The sequence below is a fragment of the Talpa occidentalis genome, unplaced genomic scaffold (genome assembly GCF_014898055.3).
Source record: "Talpa occidentalis isolate TD23 unplaced genomic scaffold, MPIMG_talOcc4v2.1 talOcc4.16, whole genome shotgun sequence".
NCBI lineage: Eukaryota > Metazoa > Chordata > Mammalia > Eulipotyphla > Talpidae > Talpa > Talpa occidentalis.
In genome coordinates this window covers 65,002,766-65,022,142 of record NW_023601653.1, presented here as the reverse complement: position 1 = coordinate 65,022,142, position 19,377 = coordinate 65,002,766, and the positions used below count along the sequence as shown (strand labels likewise).

Genomic DNA, 19,377 nt, shown 5'->3' with positions numbered 1-19,377 from the left:
AAAAATGAGAATGTGATGGCATGACATTAATTGGACAGTGATGAAGAAAAAGTAACAATAAACTTCATATATAAGAATGAATATTGAAATATTTTTCCCTAAAATGGGAATACGTAGAGATCAATCATAGTAACTACTATTCAGTAACGGAAATAAAGCTCTGGCCTGTAAAAAGCCAACTAAAAAAGTAATTACACTTGGAATGAAGAAAAAGTGTGATTATTTATAAGAAATAACTATTTACATCAAAATTCATACTTCATATATTCTTATACTAGTCATATATTGTTTGATAGAATTAATATATAAAGTCAGCAAAAACATTGCATATAAATTCAATACCAACTTCAGTTGTATTGCTTTTTACAACACCAAAAATTGCTAACAGATATTCCAGACTTTTGTAAATAAAGTATATTAACATCGTTTCTCTATGTCTTTTGTAAAAACAAGGCATAATGAGAAAAAAATCAAATCTAAGGAAGAATTAAGATTGATGTAGATTGAAAAAATAAATACGGTAAAGATGACTAAACTCCAAATTACTTTAAAGATTAAATGCTCTCAAATGTCATCACAGAATTTTTTTTAAAAACAACTTTATTGAGAAATAATTTATAAAGCATAAAGTTGAGCCATGCAAAGTGAATAAATCAAAGACATTTAACATGTTCAGAGTTTGCAAACATCATTATTCTTAGCACTAAAAATGGTCTATCACTTCAAAAAGAAACAGAGAGCTAATCATTGGCCAGTTCCTCATTCCACCTCCCCTCAGACCCCGGGAACCCCCAATCCACATGCTGTATGAAAGTGAATTTGCCATCACTTATAACTGGACTCACACAACAAATTATTTTTTTAAAGATTTATTTAAAGGTTTACTTATTTATTTATTTGTTCATTATTTATTTATTTATTTATTTATTTATTTATTTATTTATGCAAGCACTGGGTACAGTCAGAAGCATGGGAGGGTGAGAAAATTCACCAGAGCCAGAGGGGAGAGCAGAACAGGCAGACTGATGAAGTACACTGCTGAGGGGAGCAGCGGGCGGCAGGAGAGGTCTGCGTGCCATGTGGGACCCTCACCCTGTGGCCAGGGATCCAACCGGTGCTGCAAAGGTTGCCGGCAGCTTCGCAACCCAGCGCACAACCTCTGCGCCACCAGGGAAGCCCAACAAATGATTTTTTTAAAGACTTATTTATTTATGCATAAAAGAACTGGGGTGTAGGCCAGAGTTGCAGGAGGTGAGGGGATTCATCAGAGATGGAGTGGGGAGCAGTACAGTCAGATCTAGTGAAATGCACTGCTAAGGTGAGCAACGAGCATGACAGGAGAGGTCTGCTGTGCCATGTGGTTTTTCCCTGGTCCATGGGGATTCAACTCACGCTGCAGTGGCTGGTGATAGCTTGATAGCATTGTTTTTAACCCCTGTGCCACCAGGGAGGCCCACAAATGATCTTTTTGAAGATTGAACACCGCAAAAAATTTCAGGCACTAAAGTAATGTGATCTGTACTATGGCTGAACATAGTGTATTTCAATAATTATTTTGAAAAAATGCCATTAGAACAAAAAAAATATTATGAATAATAAGAATTATTTCTTGAATGGAAAATTATGCAAACAAATCCAAACTTAGATTTTTTATTTTAATTTAAATCTTATGCTTACAATAATACATCTTTAGAACTTCACAATTATCTGCATAATATTTAGATTGTAGCATAACACAGTGGTAGTTAGAAGATGCTGGCTTTCTTATCCTGTAATACAGAAAAAGACATAATTCTGTTGTTATATAATGTTGGGGCAAACCAAGAAACAATAGCATTGCTCTTCATTTCAATACAAGCATACTTTGAAAGTGAATGAAGACAATTTTTATAGAATATTTGTAAGAGTTATCAGTTAGACAAACTGAACTGTCCTTTCTTCAATAGTTATCAAGATTCTCAAGATTCCACTCGCATTCAACACCATTCTTCATGTCTATAATTTAAATCAAAAGCACTAATATCATTATTCTTTTAATCCTTTTCATATCTTTCTTCTCTTAAGTTCTATAATGTTGGGGCAAATCAAGAAACAATCACATTTTTTAATGCTACTATAACATTATTTAAATAAAACTTACTCTAAATGGGAAGTTGACCCATTTACAAATATCCATGGCTCATTGCTGCTGTTACGGTAGACTCCAATCCATGAAAACACTGATATGGAGTTCATCAATTTCTATTCAAACATAAAGATTTTTTACTTACATAGGAATAATGAAAGCCTTCATTTAAAAAAAAAAAAACACACAAGTAATGTGATCTTTCAAATTATTCTACATTTTCAGAAGGAAGAGACAGATTCCAATCTCACACCAATACACACAGTATGCTGACTGCTGTGGACATGAAGCCAAAACTCTCACCAGTACATGAGCTCCTTAACATTTATACTTAGGAACTTCATTCTTGTCATGTGAATAAGGAAGATCTTACGTAGGCCTGAGGCCTGTCAGCACCAACCTACAACAGGAGGAGGCTCAGGGCAACCATTCCTCCCCTGAGCTGAGGGATCCTGTGCAGCAACAGCAGGGCAGCCTGACAAGAGTGATGCCTCATGGCAGTGACAACAGTCAGCAGCCTGGACACGCTAAACCTCCCACCACAGAGGAACACAAAAGCAAGGCTGGGAAGGTGGAGATGGGACAACTAAGGGGTTCCTATGACTGAAAATACTGAACCCTGAAAGTTTCTTTATTCTGAGAAGATGACACTCACTTTGGGCACCTGACACATTAAGCAGAATGGATTTTAAAATGTAATATGATAAAATTCTGCAGTGAAAAATAGCAAACAGTAGATAAATGCAATATGCAGAGGAATTATTGAGGAATTATAGGGGAGTGTTTGCATTTCAGTTCATAAACAAGAAAAAAGATCTATGAAATTGAAAGTCAAGTCAGTGGCTAAATAGACAGCAGGAGTGAAGAGAGAGCAGATAGGGAGTCTGGGGTGCCCGGGGGCTGGGACTTCTACACAGGATCTGCTCTGCAGACACAATTTTCATTCACTTGGTGATTAATCTGCCTGATCATAATATGCTTGTCTTTCTTGATGTGTATTAAACAGCAAACTTTATTTGGCACACACACACACACATATATATATACATATATAGGAAAAATGATTCTCTAAGAAAGCCAGCCAAGAAGTGGTTTTTAAAATGTGCATTTACCAAAGATTTTATAAAATCCTCAATATCAGACAATGGAATATTACACAAACTTTAATTTTAGTATATGTGCTGCCGAAGCAAACACTATTACACAAACTTTAAAATAAACTACACATTTGTCCAAAAATCTATGAGTTCTACACATATAAAATTGAGTGAAATAAGTCTTCAATAATGTGGTTGGAACAATGAATTTCTTACCATTTCTTCCTCAGTGTCTATGTAGAGCAGCTGAGAGTTGTTACTCTGACAGGCCGACACGCTCTCCTTCCAGGTTTTTTGTTCAGCACTAAAGTAGTAGCAGTTGTTGGAGTACTTAAACCACCCCTTTGGACAAGGGCCACAATGACATGCTGAAGGGAAATTATGAGTAATTACCTAAAACTATTTGGTTTAATAGAATAAGACATATCATATACATGCCGAAATATGAAGAATCGTGCACATAACACATGCACACACCTCATGGCTGACACATACAACACACACTCACAGAGAAAGGTCATCTTCTCATGCTATAATTTATGTGTCCATATGAACTAATGTCACACAAAAATATCCACCTAAATGTCCTGACAAAGAGTAAATGATGTCATTTTTTAATATTAAAATTATTTATACATATAATAGCAGCAGGACATGAGCCAACTGGCCACAAGGGTTTGAAAGTTCTAAGTTAATTTTCTTTAACCTACCTAGACTGTATGAAACTGGGAAGGGGCTGTCCCCCAGCCAGAGCTGAGCTGAAATGCCCTGGCAACCCAGGACCCATCTGACTGCCAGTTGGAGCCCAGAGAGGGATCCAGGCACCACAGGGGCAGACTGCAGGCACAAGGATGTGCCCTCCTGACTCACAATTTTAGAACAGGGATCTCTGTGTCCAGAACCCACTAAGTTAATTTTCTTCTGCTGTTGGATATGATGAACCCCTCCTATTATCCTTATTCATGAACATGTATTATTTGATTTTATAATGTATGTTCTAAGAGAAAATTTATTACCATTGTTACCTAGTCTAACATATATACATAATATAAACTGTGCTAACATTAGACTTTTGGAAATCATTGTGTACCTTTCTGGAGGTTTGTTACTGTAGAGGAATCATTCTTCTCTTGTTCTTCAGTAGATCTAGAAAAAATAAAATAATCCTTATAAAAGTTAAGAGTGTTCTAAGTAAATACTAATCAGTATAATGTTTCTGAGTTAGAAATGTGTTTTGGCAGACTTTAGTAATAACCTACAATGAAGTTGACTTTCCCTGAAAATTAATAAAATAATAAATCTTTGGGGAAAATGTCACAAAAATTTACAGTCAAATATCAACATCTCTTACAGTATGTAGTCACCAAATTTCAAAAATCATTTCAAAGTTTTCAATAGAGTATTTAAGTCTCCTAAAGTGTGACTTTTAATTATGATATCTGAATCTACACAAAATAATCTCCACAAACATTCTGTGTATTTGTACTTTTAAGAAGATGAGACTACCCATCCAACATTTAATTAAACTGATATTAACATATGTTCTTTCCTTAATATTAGGAAATATTTAAAAGCACTGACAGTCATTAAGTGAAAAGTTCCATTACATAATAGTTCATGAATTTACCTACGCGTATAAACCCACACTGGCACAATAATGAATATCAACACAAGGCACTTGAGTCCAAAGATCCCAGCAACGAACTTCGCTGGAGGTGCTGCTAAGCCTGCAGGGAGAGAAACTGGAGACCCTGAGAAAGGACAGATGGTGATAGTTATTCAATTTATACACAACAAAATCTACATGCACAGGGAGTCACATTTATAAATTTGGACCTGAGACCTCTATCTCCTACTGGAATCTTTACCCCAGAATATATCATTGTTTTTTTAGTAAAGAAAACACCTAAAATTGTTTGTCAACAATTATAAATAATAACAATACCTGGGGAAAAAATAGCCATCAGTTTTCCTACTAGAATACTATATTCCAATGCCAAATTCTGATCCTCACAAATGAAAAACATGTCAGTTAATACCCTAATCTTTGTGCACCTCCACCCTCTGCATCTCCGAGAACAGTGATGCTGTGTGTCTACTCAGTGTCTTACCTTTGAGGTGACAGGACTTGTCATTCTCCTGAGGATCCCGAGAAGCATTTTGCAGACTTGATTCTGTGTAGGTTACTCCCGGATCCCCTACAGTAGTGGAGCTATACTCTCTTTAGGTTTCACTTGAAGTTTTTTTGAGTCCCTTGCCTGCTTCATCTCTGCATAGGTGACTCTTTGCTGGTTCATCTCTGCTGCTCTGTAAAGTCAGGAACTGCTCTCTGTGATAAATGCTTCTCAGTCTTTAATAAATGGTGCATATGACCAGATCACTGTGGGCGGAGCGTGAGCTGAGTGATAGACTCATATTGCAGTTGAACAACACACATGTCTGCTCTAAAGTCCTAGAGCTCTAACGTAATATCACCAGAGGCGGGTCCCATCACTCCAACATAGAGACAACGGTGGAAACAAATATTACATCAGTGAGAAAATATTTTAAAAACATGAACTCCTAGGAACCTTAAACCTATGTTTCATGATGGAAAAAGTAGTTTTTAAAAGGATATTCCATGCTGACACAATAGTATTGGTTGGAAAATGAAAAGCAAAAAAATTAACCAAAAATGAGAAGTTCATGACCAATATTATCTTTATTAATTTAAAGTCATATTCCACAGCATCATCTTAACATCACTTGTATAACTATATTGAAATCAGAATTGTGGTTTAGAAAAAAAAATTATATCAATTTTCAAAAGTAATGGTTAATGACTGATTTTTCTAATTTGGAGAAACAGCAGTATTAGCATTTCCTACACTAATTATTTTTATTTAGTAATTTGTTATTTATTTAAAGGGAATGGGGTGTTATTCAATATCAGGTTATTTCCTTTCAAAATGAATCTCTCATCATTGTGATATTCTGAGAACTATTTACAATATTAAAGAAATTATGTTAATGACATGCTAAACTTATCCAAAACCTAAACCAATAATGAAAACAAAACCACAAAAAATAATATTTTAAAAATACATAATTTTAAGTAATACAAAAATTGGTAATTGATTTAATAGCTAGATAAAAAAACAATAAGATATGTATATTATTGATTCATTACTTATTGGAACAACATTACTGGTTAAAACTGCCAGAAAGATCCTGTAGCTATCCAAGTTAATGAATGTTGCCTTAGTTGTGCAACTAATTGCAATACATAAAAAATAATAATTTTAGTAATTCAGTCAATAGACTCTGTAATGAGTGGGATCAAGAATTAAATCTGACTTTGATACTATCACATTTTAATTTTATCTGATTAAAAAAGAAAAAGGAAAAATTAAAAAGTTATATAACTTTCAAATTAGTTTTAGTTTACTAATTTAAAACTAGGAATATCTAAGATATAATACCTGTAATACATGATATTAAACCTGATTTTTGCCAGCTGTCAATAATACATTCCTTATTTTAATTATTATTTTGATACAACCACCATCTTTTTCCTGTTTCAAACATTTATACCCTGTAACCTAATTTATTAGACAGAAGTTTGTTTTATTAGCATGGTATTTCTTGTACATTCTTTTTTTATTTTAAGCATTTTTATACTTTTAAATTCAAATTTTTTTTTTTCTTTTTTGTGGGATCCTCACTGGCGGCCGGGGAACTAACCAGCACTGCAGAAGCTGTGGGCAGCCTCACAGCCCAGCACTCAACTGCTGTGCCACCAGGGGAGGCCCAAGATTCATAAATCTTGACATTATGTAATTTTCCCATATACCCTCAGTATTTGATTTATATTGTAATGGGAAAAAATCATGTTTATTCCATTACCAATAGGTGTTTAATGATGTTAGTCACTAATTATTCTAAAAAATCACTACATTTCCAAATTTTCTATTATAGCAAACATCAATACCTAAACTTCTCAACATCTCTTCCCTAGTTCATAAAATTCCTGAATTCAATTTTATTCTTTATACATAAGCAATTTAGATTTCCACTGATAAAAAGAATATTAAACCATATTGTCATTCCAGTGACTGAAATATTACCACCATTCATTCATTCATCCTTCATTTATAATTGTATTTTAACAGGAATAGTTGTTGTAGATGATAAAAACCTAAGTATACTTTACTTATGTAAGGGAATTACAAGGGTAACTTTCAAAAATCTCACTGAACCAAAAATTGGGGGGAGCAGAAAAAAATAGACTTTTAAAACACAAGTTGAAAGCAGATTACAAAATGATCATTATCACAGAATCGCAAAAAAAGACATAAGGAAATACCACCACATACCTGTGAGAGCTCTATATCAAAAAGATCAGAAACAACAAGTGCTGATGAGGATGAAGTCTATGGTCAAACACTATAAAGTCTCAAAAATTACTCAAAATAATAAAAGTATAATGGTAGCTTTTTTTTTTTTTTTTTTTTTTTTTTTTATAGAGGCATGTTTATTTATTTATTTATTTGTTTGTTTGTTCTGTTTACACATGCACTGGGTACAGTCAGAAGCGCGGGAGGGTGAGAGAATTCACCAGAGCCAGAACAGGGAGCAGAGCAGGCAGAAGAACCGAAGTACACTGCTGAGGGGTGCAGCGGGCGGCAGGAGAGGTCTGCGCGCCATGTGGGACCCTCCTCCGGTGGCCGGGGAGCAGCCGGGGATCGAACCGGCACTGCAGAGGCTGAGGGCAGCTTCGCAACCCAGCGCTCAACCGCTGCGCCACCGGGGAGGCCCAATAAAAGTAACTATAATTTACTTTTTATGACATTTATAGAAATAGTCATACAGGGGTCTTTGTGTGTGTATACACATATATACAAACGTATGTATGCATACATAATTTGTGACTTTCTAATTGTGAGAATATTCAGTGATAAGAAAGGTGTATGAATTGGAACTCCATAACAAGCAAAGAATACCATTTTCAGGTTAAGTCTCAGCACTATCACACTATCACACCTTTGGCCTGATTTCATTCCCAGCCAAAGAGCTAACCCACATGGCGCTGCAGACCTCTCCTATCTCCCTGCTGCTCCCCTCAGCAGTGTATTTCAGTAGACCTGTCTGTTTGGCTCCACCACTTTTTCTCTGATGAATCCTCTCACCCACTGTACCTCATAACCATACCCCAGTTCTCCTATGCAAATAAGAGAAATAAAATAAAAAAATTAAAAATATATAAAAAAACTTCTAATGATGAAACACTGTTACACCTGATAACTTGTATATACAAAAAGGATAGAGATAAAATAATTACATGATGAATCTAAATGAATTGAATAAATATAATTTTGATGATGAGCTTTCAAATTACAAATATAACTTTATATTAGAAGTCAAGGATTGAGGGCCTCCCCTGGTGGCACAGCGCTTGAGCACTGGGCTGCAAAGCTTCCCACAGCCTCTGCAGCACTGGTTTGATCCCCGGCCACCGGCGAGGTGGGACAGACCTCACCTGCCACGCCCGTTGCTTCCTTCAGCAGTGTATTTCATCAGTCTGCCTTTTCTGTTCCCCGCTCTGGCTCTGGTGAATTCTCTCACCTTCCCGCACTTCTTACTATACCCAGTGCTTGTATAAATAAATAAATCTTTAAATAAAAAAAAGAAAGAAAATAGAAGTCAAGGATTGAATATGACACAAATAAAAGTAGATATTACATAAGTCTTTTTAATGCTGGAAAGGTACAAATACTAATTTTTTAGATTTTAATGAATGGAGAATATATTCTATAAAATATGATATGTTAACATAAGTTTATTTGAATCCTATTGATTAATATATTCTTATAGAGAGTAAAATACACTTATTGTGATAAAGAAGAAATGAAAATGAAGTTCAAAGAAATTTTAATATTCATCCAGATTAGGTGAAAACTGTATTATACTTACCATTCAATGTATCTCTCTCTTGACACATAATATTTTTACATCACACATAAATTTTGTCTACCCATTCTAACAAAACTAGCATAGCAAGGCATGTTATAACCAAGTTTCTACATACTGTGAGGCTCATTTCCATGGATATTGTGACTAAATCAATGTATTTTTCTATTATGGTTCTTAAAATTGTGTTTTAGAAGGAATTTGAGGGATTTACACTGGAGAAACATACGACATAGAAAACGACAATTTGGTTTTCTGGGCTTCACAATGATGTTATGATGTTAAATTTAGGGGTGTTGAGCAGTTTCACAGAGACAGAGTGGGGAGCAGAACAAGAAGTTCTGCTGAAATACACTGCCAGGGGTGCAGAAGGTGAGACAAAGAGGTCTGCTGTGCCATATAACTCCTTGCCCTGGGTTTAACCCAGGCCATACTGGTAATAGCACTAAGACATAACCCCTAGACTAGCAGGGAGGCCCACATTTCTTTACATTGTTGGGTAAGAAGATACATTCAAGTATAATCATTATTTATGAACATTTATTGTTTGATTTCATAATTTACATTCCCTCCAAAACACACATAACATTTCTTGACAGACTAAAATTTAGATGAAATGTAAACTGCAATAAAATCAAAATTTTAAATATCATTCTTTGCTTTTTTGATTCTTAATATCGAGATGAATTATTGAATTAACATTACAATAACTAGAAAAAGGTAAATTATTCTTTATAAAATTAACATTAACCAAAATACTATAATATTTATGGTTTTATAATTTGAAAATTGGTATATTAGGGTTTGTATAATGTGGAATAAACTTGATTTTATCAAGAAATATTAAAGTAATGAAGATTTGGGTGAAAAAACTTTAAAAAAACCCAAAAGACTAAACTTAATAATCTGCAATATTGGTTTAAAAAATCCAAAGAGGGGCCTCCCCCGTGGCGCAGCGGTTGAGCGCTGTGTTGCGAAGCTGCCCGTAACCTCTGCAGCGCCGGTTCGATCCCTGGCTGCTCCCCAGCCACCGGTGGAGGGTCCCACATGGCGCGCAGACCTCTCCTGCCGCCCGCTGCTCCCCTCAGCAGTGTACTTCTGTCCTTCTGCCTGCTCTGCTCCCCGCTCTGGCTCTGGTGAATTCTCTCATCCTCCCGCGCTTCTGACTGTACCCAGTGCATATATAAACAAACAAACAAACAAACAAATAAATAAAGCATGCCTCTATAAAAATAAATAAATAAATAAATAAATAAATAAATAAATAAATAAATAAATAAATAAAAAATAAAAAAAATCCAAAAATTTAATTTTTAGTTCTCAAAGTGTTCTTTCATATCATGAAGCATGTTATTGAGCAGTGAAATGATTATTTACACATATATATTTATACGTATATACATACATGATACTCTCTTGAATCGTTGTTAGTGTTAATCTTAATAAAAATATAAATTTACTTTGTGGAGAGAGATCACCAAGACGGCAAAAGAACTGGTTCCTTGCTTCACTGTATATAGAAACATCTAAGAGAAAACACTATAGAGAGAGTCCTCTGGTTTGAGTTGAGAATAAAGAGCGTTCTACCTGGAAATTACCCTAGACTACACCAGTAAGGACAAGGGGCTGGGGGGAACTGAACAGGAGATGGATGTGGAGAAAGACCTGGAGGCTGCAGTCCGAGGTGGGGAGATTGATGGCAGAGCCACCAGCTTGGAGAAGAAAGAGTGGGGAAGGAGTAGAAGTACACGGGTGACCTGGGGTGCTCTACACAGGCAGGTCCCCCAGTAAGGTAAACAACAGACAAGGTATTCAGACAGCACTTCCTCTTTCTAGCCTCTTGGGACAGGTATTGAGCTCATGATGTGAAATGACAATAGTCATATTTCAGAGTCTCATATCGGGGACTCCAGAAAGGAAGAATATCAGGTGTGACATAAACATTTGCCCTGTTCCCCAAAATATTTGTGAGTGTTTTCATCCCTCAATTGCAAAAACAGATCACAATAGGTATGGAAGCCAGCAAAGAGCAATTAAATTAAAAAAAAAATTTCAAAAATAAAGTAAAATCAGAGCGCCACCTTTAGAAAAAAAAATTACTTTAACTGTCTAAGTTATTGCTGCATATTTTATTTTAACATAAGTGATTATAAAGTAGCAAAACTGGCAGAGCAAACACTTATGACACATGGCAACCGAGACCTCATGGGTATAATACATCATAATGAAAGAATAACTCTCCAGAATAAAACTACAAAGACATGGAAGACTGTATCTGCCTATCAGATACAGCATTGAAATATGCCATTTAAAGAAACTCAAAGAAGGACCTCCTAGGTGGTTAAGTCTCAGCACCATCACCACTAAAGCCTGAGTTCAATCCCTGCCAAGGAACTAACTCACATGGCACAGCAGACCTCTCCTGCCTCACCCGCTGCTCCCCTTAGTGTATTTCAGTAAGCCCATTGTTCCCCACTCTGTCTAGTGAATCTTCTCACCCCTCACTCCCACATCTCTGGCCTACACCCCAGTTCTTATACACAAAAAGAAAGATAGAAGGAAGGGATAGAGAGAGGGCAGGAGGAAGGAAGAAACTCAGTGAGAAAGAAGAAAACTTAAGGCTGTCAAAGTGATAAAAAAAAAAGCCCACAGAGAAGCTAATGAAGGAGATGAAGAAAAACAAAAACAAATGAATGAGTTAAGAAAAAAAGTTAATGGTAAGAATGTAAAAGTGTATTTTTTATTTAATAGGAAATTTGAAAGAGATCTTTAATTGTTTACCTTGGAACCTCATAGCTGCCACATGCATATTCAAACATCAAGTGCTTTTTCATTGCTAGAATTATATTATTTGTATATATTTAGGTATATTTTATTGTAGTAAGTTTACGTGAACTGTTTATGGGGAAACTGTTGCAGGAAATTTGGAAAATATTGACACATATAGTTTACAACAAAAAGTGAAGAAGAAAAGGAAAATATAAACGTCAGATATTGATCATTAAATCAGTGTGTGATTGCCAATTCAGAGTATGTGGGGAGCAAACGGTAATTTTTTCCATGTTGTCTTAGAAGTCATACATACACACACATAATGGTGTTCTGTAAGAGAGGCCTCATAAAATGAAGGACCAAGTGGCATTAATTACTAATAAATACAACTTTCAGGTTAGTACTTTTAGAACAGAAGACTGGACATGCACAATGTGTCTATCCTGTGTTCTCTTTGGAGCTGACTGCCTTAGAGTCACACACATTCCTCTACAGTGATTTTGAAAACATATTTAGTGATATAGAAATTTTAGAAAGACACCATCTTCACTAAAAGAAGTACTGAAATAAATACTGTTAATTCTCAAGTCCAGAATAAGAACCCACAGTGTTCCACACCCTAGGAACGGGAGTAGAAAGTTAAACACAAAGAAAGCTGCTATTTTGGTCTTTTATCACTGACTTCTCTGTGACTCTACCTATTCTAAACCCACCCATTTTTGGCATCCTCCTAACATCATTCTTCATAATTACATAGTTGAGTTGAGGAACATGTGATCTGACTGAACCTCCCTGTACAAGACATAATACCATGCCCACCAAGAGGGCACACACTTCTCAAGCATAGATCATTGAGTTCCCCTTGACCCCCTGAAATTCCCACCAATTCACCCATGTACCATCACCATAGTCCCTTGTGCACTTCCCACCCATTTTGATCCTACTCCCTTCTCTGCCCCTACAGAATGTCTCTGGTTTATAGATGCTTGTTGATTTTGCTTTTCACTTTATACAATAACTTTTTTTTGATCCTTCATTTGGAAATTCCACATCCCTCCTCTAAGTGAAAACGTCTGATATTTTTTTTTTCCTTCTGGCTTATTTCATCGAGCATGATCCTTCCAGCTGCATCCATTTTGCTTTGAATGGCATGACTATATTTTTTGATTGCTGAGTAATATTCCATTGTGTATATATGACACATCTTCTTGATCCAGTCATGTATTTTCTCTTGAAATTATTTTCAATATTAAATGTTCTCAAACAATGTTTGAGAACAAGATTTTTTAAAAACAGCTTTATTGAAATATATTTTATAAAGCATAAAATTCAGCCATTTAAAGTGAATAAATCAAAGACACTTAGCATATTCAGATTTTGCAAACCTCACTACACTTAGAACTGAAAAAAATGTCCTTCATTTCAAAAAGAAACAGACAACAAATCAGTGGCCAGTTCCTCATCCTACCTCCTCTCAGTCACTGACAACCCTCAATCCACTTTTTTTATGAAAGGAATCTGACATTAGTTATAACTGGACTCCTGAACTCACACACAAATGAACTCAAACAAATGAATAATTGAACTAAAAATGGCAGTTATAAAAGTAATGTTATGTGTATTTTTTTTTGCTGAACATAGTGTATTTCAATAACTGTTTTGAAAAAATGTCATTAGAGCAAAAAAAAAACCCAATATGAATAATACGAATTATTTCTTGAATTGGAAAATTATACAAACAATACCATACTTAGATTTTTATTTTTATTTAAATCTTATGCTTGCAATAATACATCTTTGGAATTTCACAATTATCTGCATAATATACAGATTGTAGCCTGACGCAGTTGTAGTTAGCATATACTGGTTTTCTTATCCTATAATAAAGAAAAAAGTATAATTCTGTTAAATAATGTTGTGGAAAACCAAGAAACAATAGCATTGCTCTTCATTGCAATACAAGCATATTTTGAAAATGGATGAAGACAATTTCCATAGAATATTTGTAAGAGTTATCAGTTAGACAAATTGAGCTGTCCTTTCTTCAATATTTATCAAGATTCCACTCATATTCAACACCATTCTTCAGTCAATAATATAAATCAAAAGCACTAATATCATTCTTCTTATATTCCTTTTCTTATCTTTCTTCTCCTAACTTCTATACTGTTGGGGCAAACCAAGAAACAATAGCATTTTTCATGCTACTATATAACATTATTTAAATAAAACTTACTGTACGTGGAAAGTTGACCCATTTACAAATGTCCATGGCTGATCGCTGCTGTTCCGGTAGACTCCAATCCATGAAAACACTGACATGGATTTCATAAATTTCTATTCAAACATAAAAATATTTTTCACTTACATAGGAATGATGAAAAACTTAATTAAAAACAAAAAGACAAGTAATGTGTTCTTAAAAATATTCTACATTTTCAGAAGGAAGAGACAGATTTCAATCTCACACCAATACACGTAGTATGCTGACAGCCATCGGCATGATGTCAAAACTCTCACGAGTACATGAGCTCCTAAACATTTATACTTCAGGACTTCATTCTTCTTGTCATGTGAATAAAGATAATATTACTTAGGCTTGTGGATGTCAGCACCAACCTACAACAGGAAGAGGCTCTGAGCAGCATCCCTCCCCTGAGGTGAGGGTCCTGTGCAGCAACAGCAGGGCAGCCTGACAAAGGCGATGGCTCAGGACAGTGACAACAGTCAGCAGCCAGGGACACGCTTCACCTCCCACCACCGAGGGACAGATGAGCAGGGCTTGAAGGGTGGAGATGGGACAACTAAGGGAACCCAATGCCTGAAAATACTGAGCCCTGGAAGTTTCTTTATCTCTGAGAAGATGACACTCACTTTGTGCCCCTGACACATTAAACAGAATGGATTTTAAAATGTTATATCATCAGATTCTGCAGTGAAAGTTAGCAAACAGCAGATAAATAAAACATACAGAGGAATTACCGAGGAATTATAGGGGAGTGACATGACAGGAATAAAGTATATACCCTATGTTTGCATTTCAGTTCATAAACAAGAAAAAAAATCTATGAAATTAAAAGTCAAGTCAGTGGCTACATAGACAGCAGGAGCGAAGAGAGAGAGACAGGGTGTCGGGGTGCACTGGGGGCTGGGACTTCTACTCAGGATCTTCTCTGCAGATACAATTTTCATTCACGTGGTGATTAATCTGCCTGGTCACAATATGCTTATCTTTCTTGATGTGTATTGAACAGCAAACTTTTTTAACACACACACACACACACACACACACACACACGAAAAATGTTTCTCTAAGAAAGCCAGAACTGGGTTTTTAAATGTGCATTAACCAGTCAAAGATTTTATAAAATCCTCAATATCAGACAATGGAATGTTACACAAACTTTAAAATAAACGACAAAATTGTCCAGAAAGCTATGAGTTCTACAAATATAAAATTGAGTGAAATAAGTCTTCAATAATGTGGTTGGAACAATCAATTTCTTACCATTTCTTCCTCATTGTCTATGTAGAGCAGCTGAGAGTTGTTACTCTGACAGGCCGTCACGCTCTCCTTCCAGGTTTTTTGTTCCATACTAGAGTAATAGCAGTTGTTGGAGTACATAAACCAGCCCTTTGGACAAGGGCCACAATGACATGCTGAAGGGAAATTATGAATAATTACCTGAAACTATTTGGTTTAATAAAATAAGACATATAATGTGCATGCCAAATATGAACAATCATGTACATAACACATGCACACACCTCACAGCTGGTGCATACAACACACACACACAGAGAAAGGGCAGCTTCTCATGCTATAATTCATGTGTCCATAGGAACCAAACTCACATAAAAAATATTCACGTAAATTCCTGACAAAGAGTAAATAATGTCATTTTTTAATAGTAAAATTGTTTATACATATAATAGCAGCAGGACATGAGCCAACAGTCCACATGGGTTTGGAAGTCCTAAGTTAATTTTCTTGAACCCAACTAGACTGTATGGAACTGGGAAGGGGCTGTCCCCCAGCCAGAGTTGAGTTGAAAAGCCCCCGCAACCCAGGCCCTGTCTGGCTGCCAGTTGGAGCCTAGAGGGCAATCCAGACACAACAGGGGCAGTTTGCTGGCACATGGAAGTGCCCTCCTGACTCGCAATTTTAGAACATGGATCTCTGTGTCCAGAACCCACTAAGTTAATTTTCTTCTGCTGCTGGATATGATGAACCCCCCCCATTATCCTTATTCATGAACATGTATTACTTGATTTTATAATGTATGTTCTAAGAGAAAATATATTACAATTATTACCCAGTCTAACATATACACATAATATAAACCGTGCTAACATTAGACTTTTGGATATCATTGTGTACCTTTCTGGATGTTTGTTACTGCGGAGGAATCATTCCTCTCTTGTTCTTCAGTAGATCTAGAAAAAATAAAATAGTCCTTATAAAAGTTAAGAGTGTTCTAAGTAAATACTAATCAGTATAATATTTCTGAGTTAGAAATGTGTTTTGGTAGACTTTTAGTAATAATCTATAATAAAGTTAACTTTCCCTGAAAATTAATAAAAGAATAAAACTTGGGGAAAATATCACAAAAATTTAGAGTCAAATTTCACCATCTCTTACAGTATATATTAACCAAATTTCAAAAATAATTTCATAGTTTTCAGTCTCCTAAAGTGTGAATTTGAATCTTGATATCTGAATCTACATAAAATAATACAACCAATCATTCTGTATATTTGTACTTTTGAGAAGGTGAGATTAACCATTCAAATTTTAATTAAATACATTAACTAAATTGTTCTATTCCTTAATATTATGAAATAATTAAATCACTGGCAATCATTAAGTGAAAATTTCCATTAAAATCTCATAAATTTACCTACGGGTATAAACCGACATGTGCACAATAATGCCTATCAAGACAAGACAGGTGAGTCCCAAGATCCCAGCAATGCACTTCTCTGGAGGTGCTGCTAAGCCTGTGGGGACAGAAATGGAAACACTGAGAAAGGACAGATGGAGGCAGTTGCTCAGTTTGCATACATCAAAATCTAAATGCACAGGGAGTCACATGTATAAATTTGGACCCCAGACCTCTTTCTTCCACTAAAATCTTTCCCCCAGAATATATCATTGCTTTTTTAGTAAAAAAAAAAAAAAAAAAAAAAAAAAAAAAAACATGAATTTTTGTTTGTCAACAATTATAAATTATAACACTACCTGAAAAAGATAGCCATCAGATCTTTCTAGAATACCATATTCCAATGCCAAATTATCAGCCTCACAAATGAAAAATATGTCAGTTTATTCCCTATTCTTTGTGCACCTCCACCCCTCTGCATCTCCCAGAACAGTTGTGCTGTGTGTCTACTAAATGTTTTACCTCTGAGGTGACAGGACTTGCCATTCTCCTGAGGATCCGGAGCAGCATTGTGAAGACTTAATTCTGCATAGGTTACTCCCTGCTCTGTTCCAGTAGTGGAGATTTTACTCTCCTTAGGTTTCACCTGCGGTCTTTTTGAGACCTGTTTCAGCTTCAGCTCTGCATAGGTGACTCTTTGCTCATTCATCTCTGCTGCTCTGTAAAGTCAGGAACTGCGCTCTGTGATAAATACTTCTCAGTCTTTAATAAATGGTGCATAAGATCAGAGCCCTGTGGGCGGAGTGTGAGTTGAGTGATAGACTCATATCGCAGTTGAACAAACAAGATGTCTGTTCTAAAGTCCTAGAGCACTAAAAGGCGGATCCCATCACTCCAACATACAGACAATCATGTAAACAAATATTACCTCAATGAGAAAATTCAAAAAATATAAACTCCTACTAACGTTAAACATATGTTTCATGACAGAATAAGTAATTTTAAAAAGATATTCCATGCTAACACAATAGTATTGGTTGAAAAAATGAAAAGCAAAAAATTTAATCAAAAATGAGAAGTTCATGACCAATATTATCTTTATTAATTTAAAGTCATATTCCACAGCAGCCTCTTAACATCACTTGTATAACTGTATGAAATGGGAATGGTGGCTTAGAAAAAACTGATGCAGCAGTTTTTATGTCAATTTTTAAAACTAATGGTTAAAGATGGAATTTTCGAATTTGGAAAGTAGCAGTATTAGCATTTCCTACACTAATTTTTATTTAGTGTTTTATTGCTATTTATTATAAGGGGATGAGTTGTTATTAAATTATCTCAAGTTATTTTTCTTTCAAATATGTCTTTCATTTTTGTGATATTCTGAGAAAGTTTTAAAATGTTAAAGAAATTTTGTTAATGTCATGCTAAGCTTGTCCAAAACCTAAACAATAATGAAATCAAAACTACAAAAAAACATAATTTTAAAATCCATAATTTTAAGTAATATGAGAAATTGATTTACTAGCTAGATAAAAACAAAAAAAATGATATGTACATTATTGGTTCATTAATTATTGGAACAACATTATTGGTTAAAATTACTGAAAGATCTTATAACTATCCAAGTTAATCAATGGTGCCTTAGTTGGGCAAGAAATTGTAATAATTAAAAATCATAATTTTAGTGATTCAGTCAATAGACTCTGTAATAAGTAAGATCTAGAATTAGTTCTGACTTTGATACTAAGTATCACATTTTAATATTGACTCAGTAAAAAAGAAAAAGGAAAAAGAAAAGGTTATATAGTCTTTCACCTTAGTTTTAGTTTGCTAATCTAAAATGGAAATAAGAATGTCTAAGATATACTACATGTAAAATATGATACTCAACTTGACTTTTCTAAGCTGTCAATAATACATGACTTATTTTAATTATTATTTTGATACACCTACATGTTTTTTCCATTTCATAGCATTTATGCCATGTAACCTAATTCATTAGACAGGAGTTTGTTTTATTAGTGTGGTTTTCTTGTACAATGCTTTGTCTATTTTTAAGCATTTTGTATACTTTTAAATTCACAATAGCATTTTATGGAAGCTATCTCATCTTGATTTCTGTTAACATTAAAACCTATTATATTAACTCTAAGAATGTAGATGAGGAATTACCTTTGACCTTAATGATGGACTGAATTCATGTAAGAGTCTAATTTTAAAGATGGACCTAAATACAAAAAATATATACAATTATATCTGTATTGGTTATGAATTACAAAAATAAACTCTCCTTGTCGTGATCTGGTGAAATTTCAAGTTAAATGGTATTGATTTACAAATCAAATTATGCACATATGTTATATACTTGTCTAATTCTCTGCTGGAAAGAATTCAATTCCTTTCCTTCTTGTGTTTGACCTGAATTATTCAAATAAAGATACCAATCTTCTCTTTGATTTGATTGCAGATGACCTGAATAATACTTGCCTCACATCTCACCTTCATAAACTTACACTAAAAGACATGGACCAGCACAGAGAGAGGACAG

General features: G+C 34.9%; 1 protein-coding gene across 1 annotated transcript; it reads right to left on the bottom strand.

Annotated features, from left to right (window-relative positions):
• Nucleotides 1-1,614: 1,614 nt before the first annotated feature.
• LOC129146021 (NKG2-A/NKG2-B type II integral membrane protein-like) lies at nt 1,615-17,535 on the bottom strand. The gene is made up of 11 exons (XM_054696770.1): nt 17,349-17,535; nt 16,845-16,944; nt 16,325-16,380; nt 15,452-15,603; nt 14,180-14,280; nt 5,334-5,446; nt 4,850-4,973; nt 4,313-4,368; nt 3,439-3,590; nt 2,141-2,241; nt 1,615-1,769 (listed from the first exon to the last, which is right to left on the bottom strand). The coding sequence occupies exons 1-11, from the start codon at nt 17,533-17,535 to the stop codon at nt 1,661-1,663; spliced, it is 1,251 nt and encodes a 416-aa protein (XP_054552745.1). The 3' UTR covers nt 1,615-1,660.
• Between the last annotated feature and the right edge of the window lie 1,842 nt (nt 17,536-19,377).

Excerpts from the sequence above, each read along its gene's own strand:
- LOC129146021 (XM_054696770.1), bottom strand. The coding sequence starts at position 17,535 with ATGAATGAGCAAAGAGTCACCTATGCAGAGCTGAAGCTGAAACAGGTC. Across the intron at positions 16,945-17,348 it reads CAAGTCCTGTCACCTCAGAG|GCTTAGCAGCACCTCCAGAG; the intron begins GTAAAACATTTA and ends CTGTCCCCACAG. Across the intron at positions 2,242-3,438 it reads TAGACACTGAGGAAGAAATG|AAATTGATGAACTCCATATC; the intron begins GTAAGAAATTCA and ends ATGTTTGAATAG.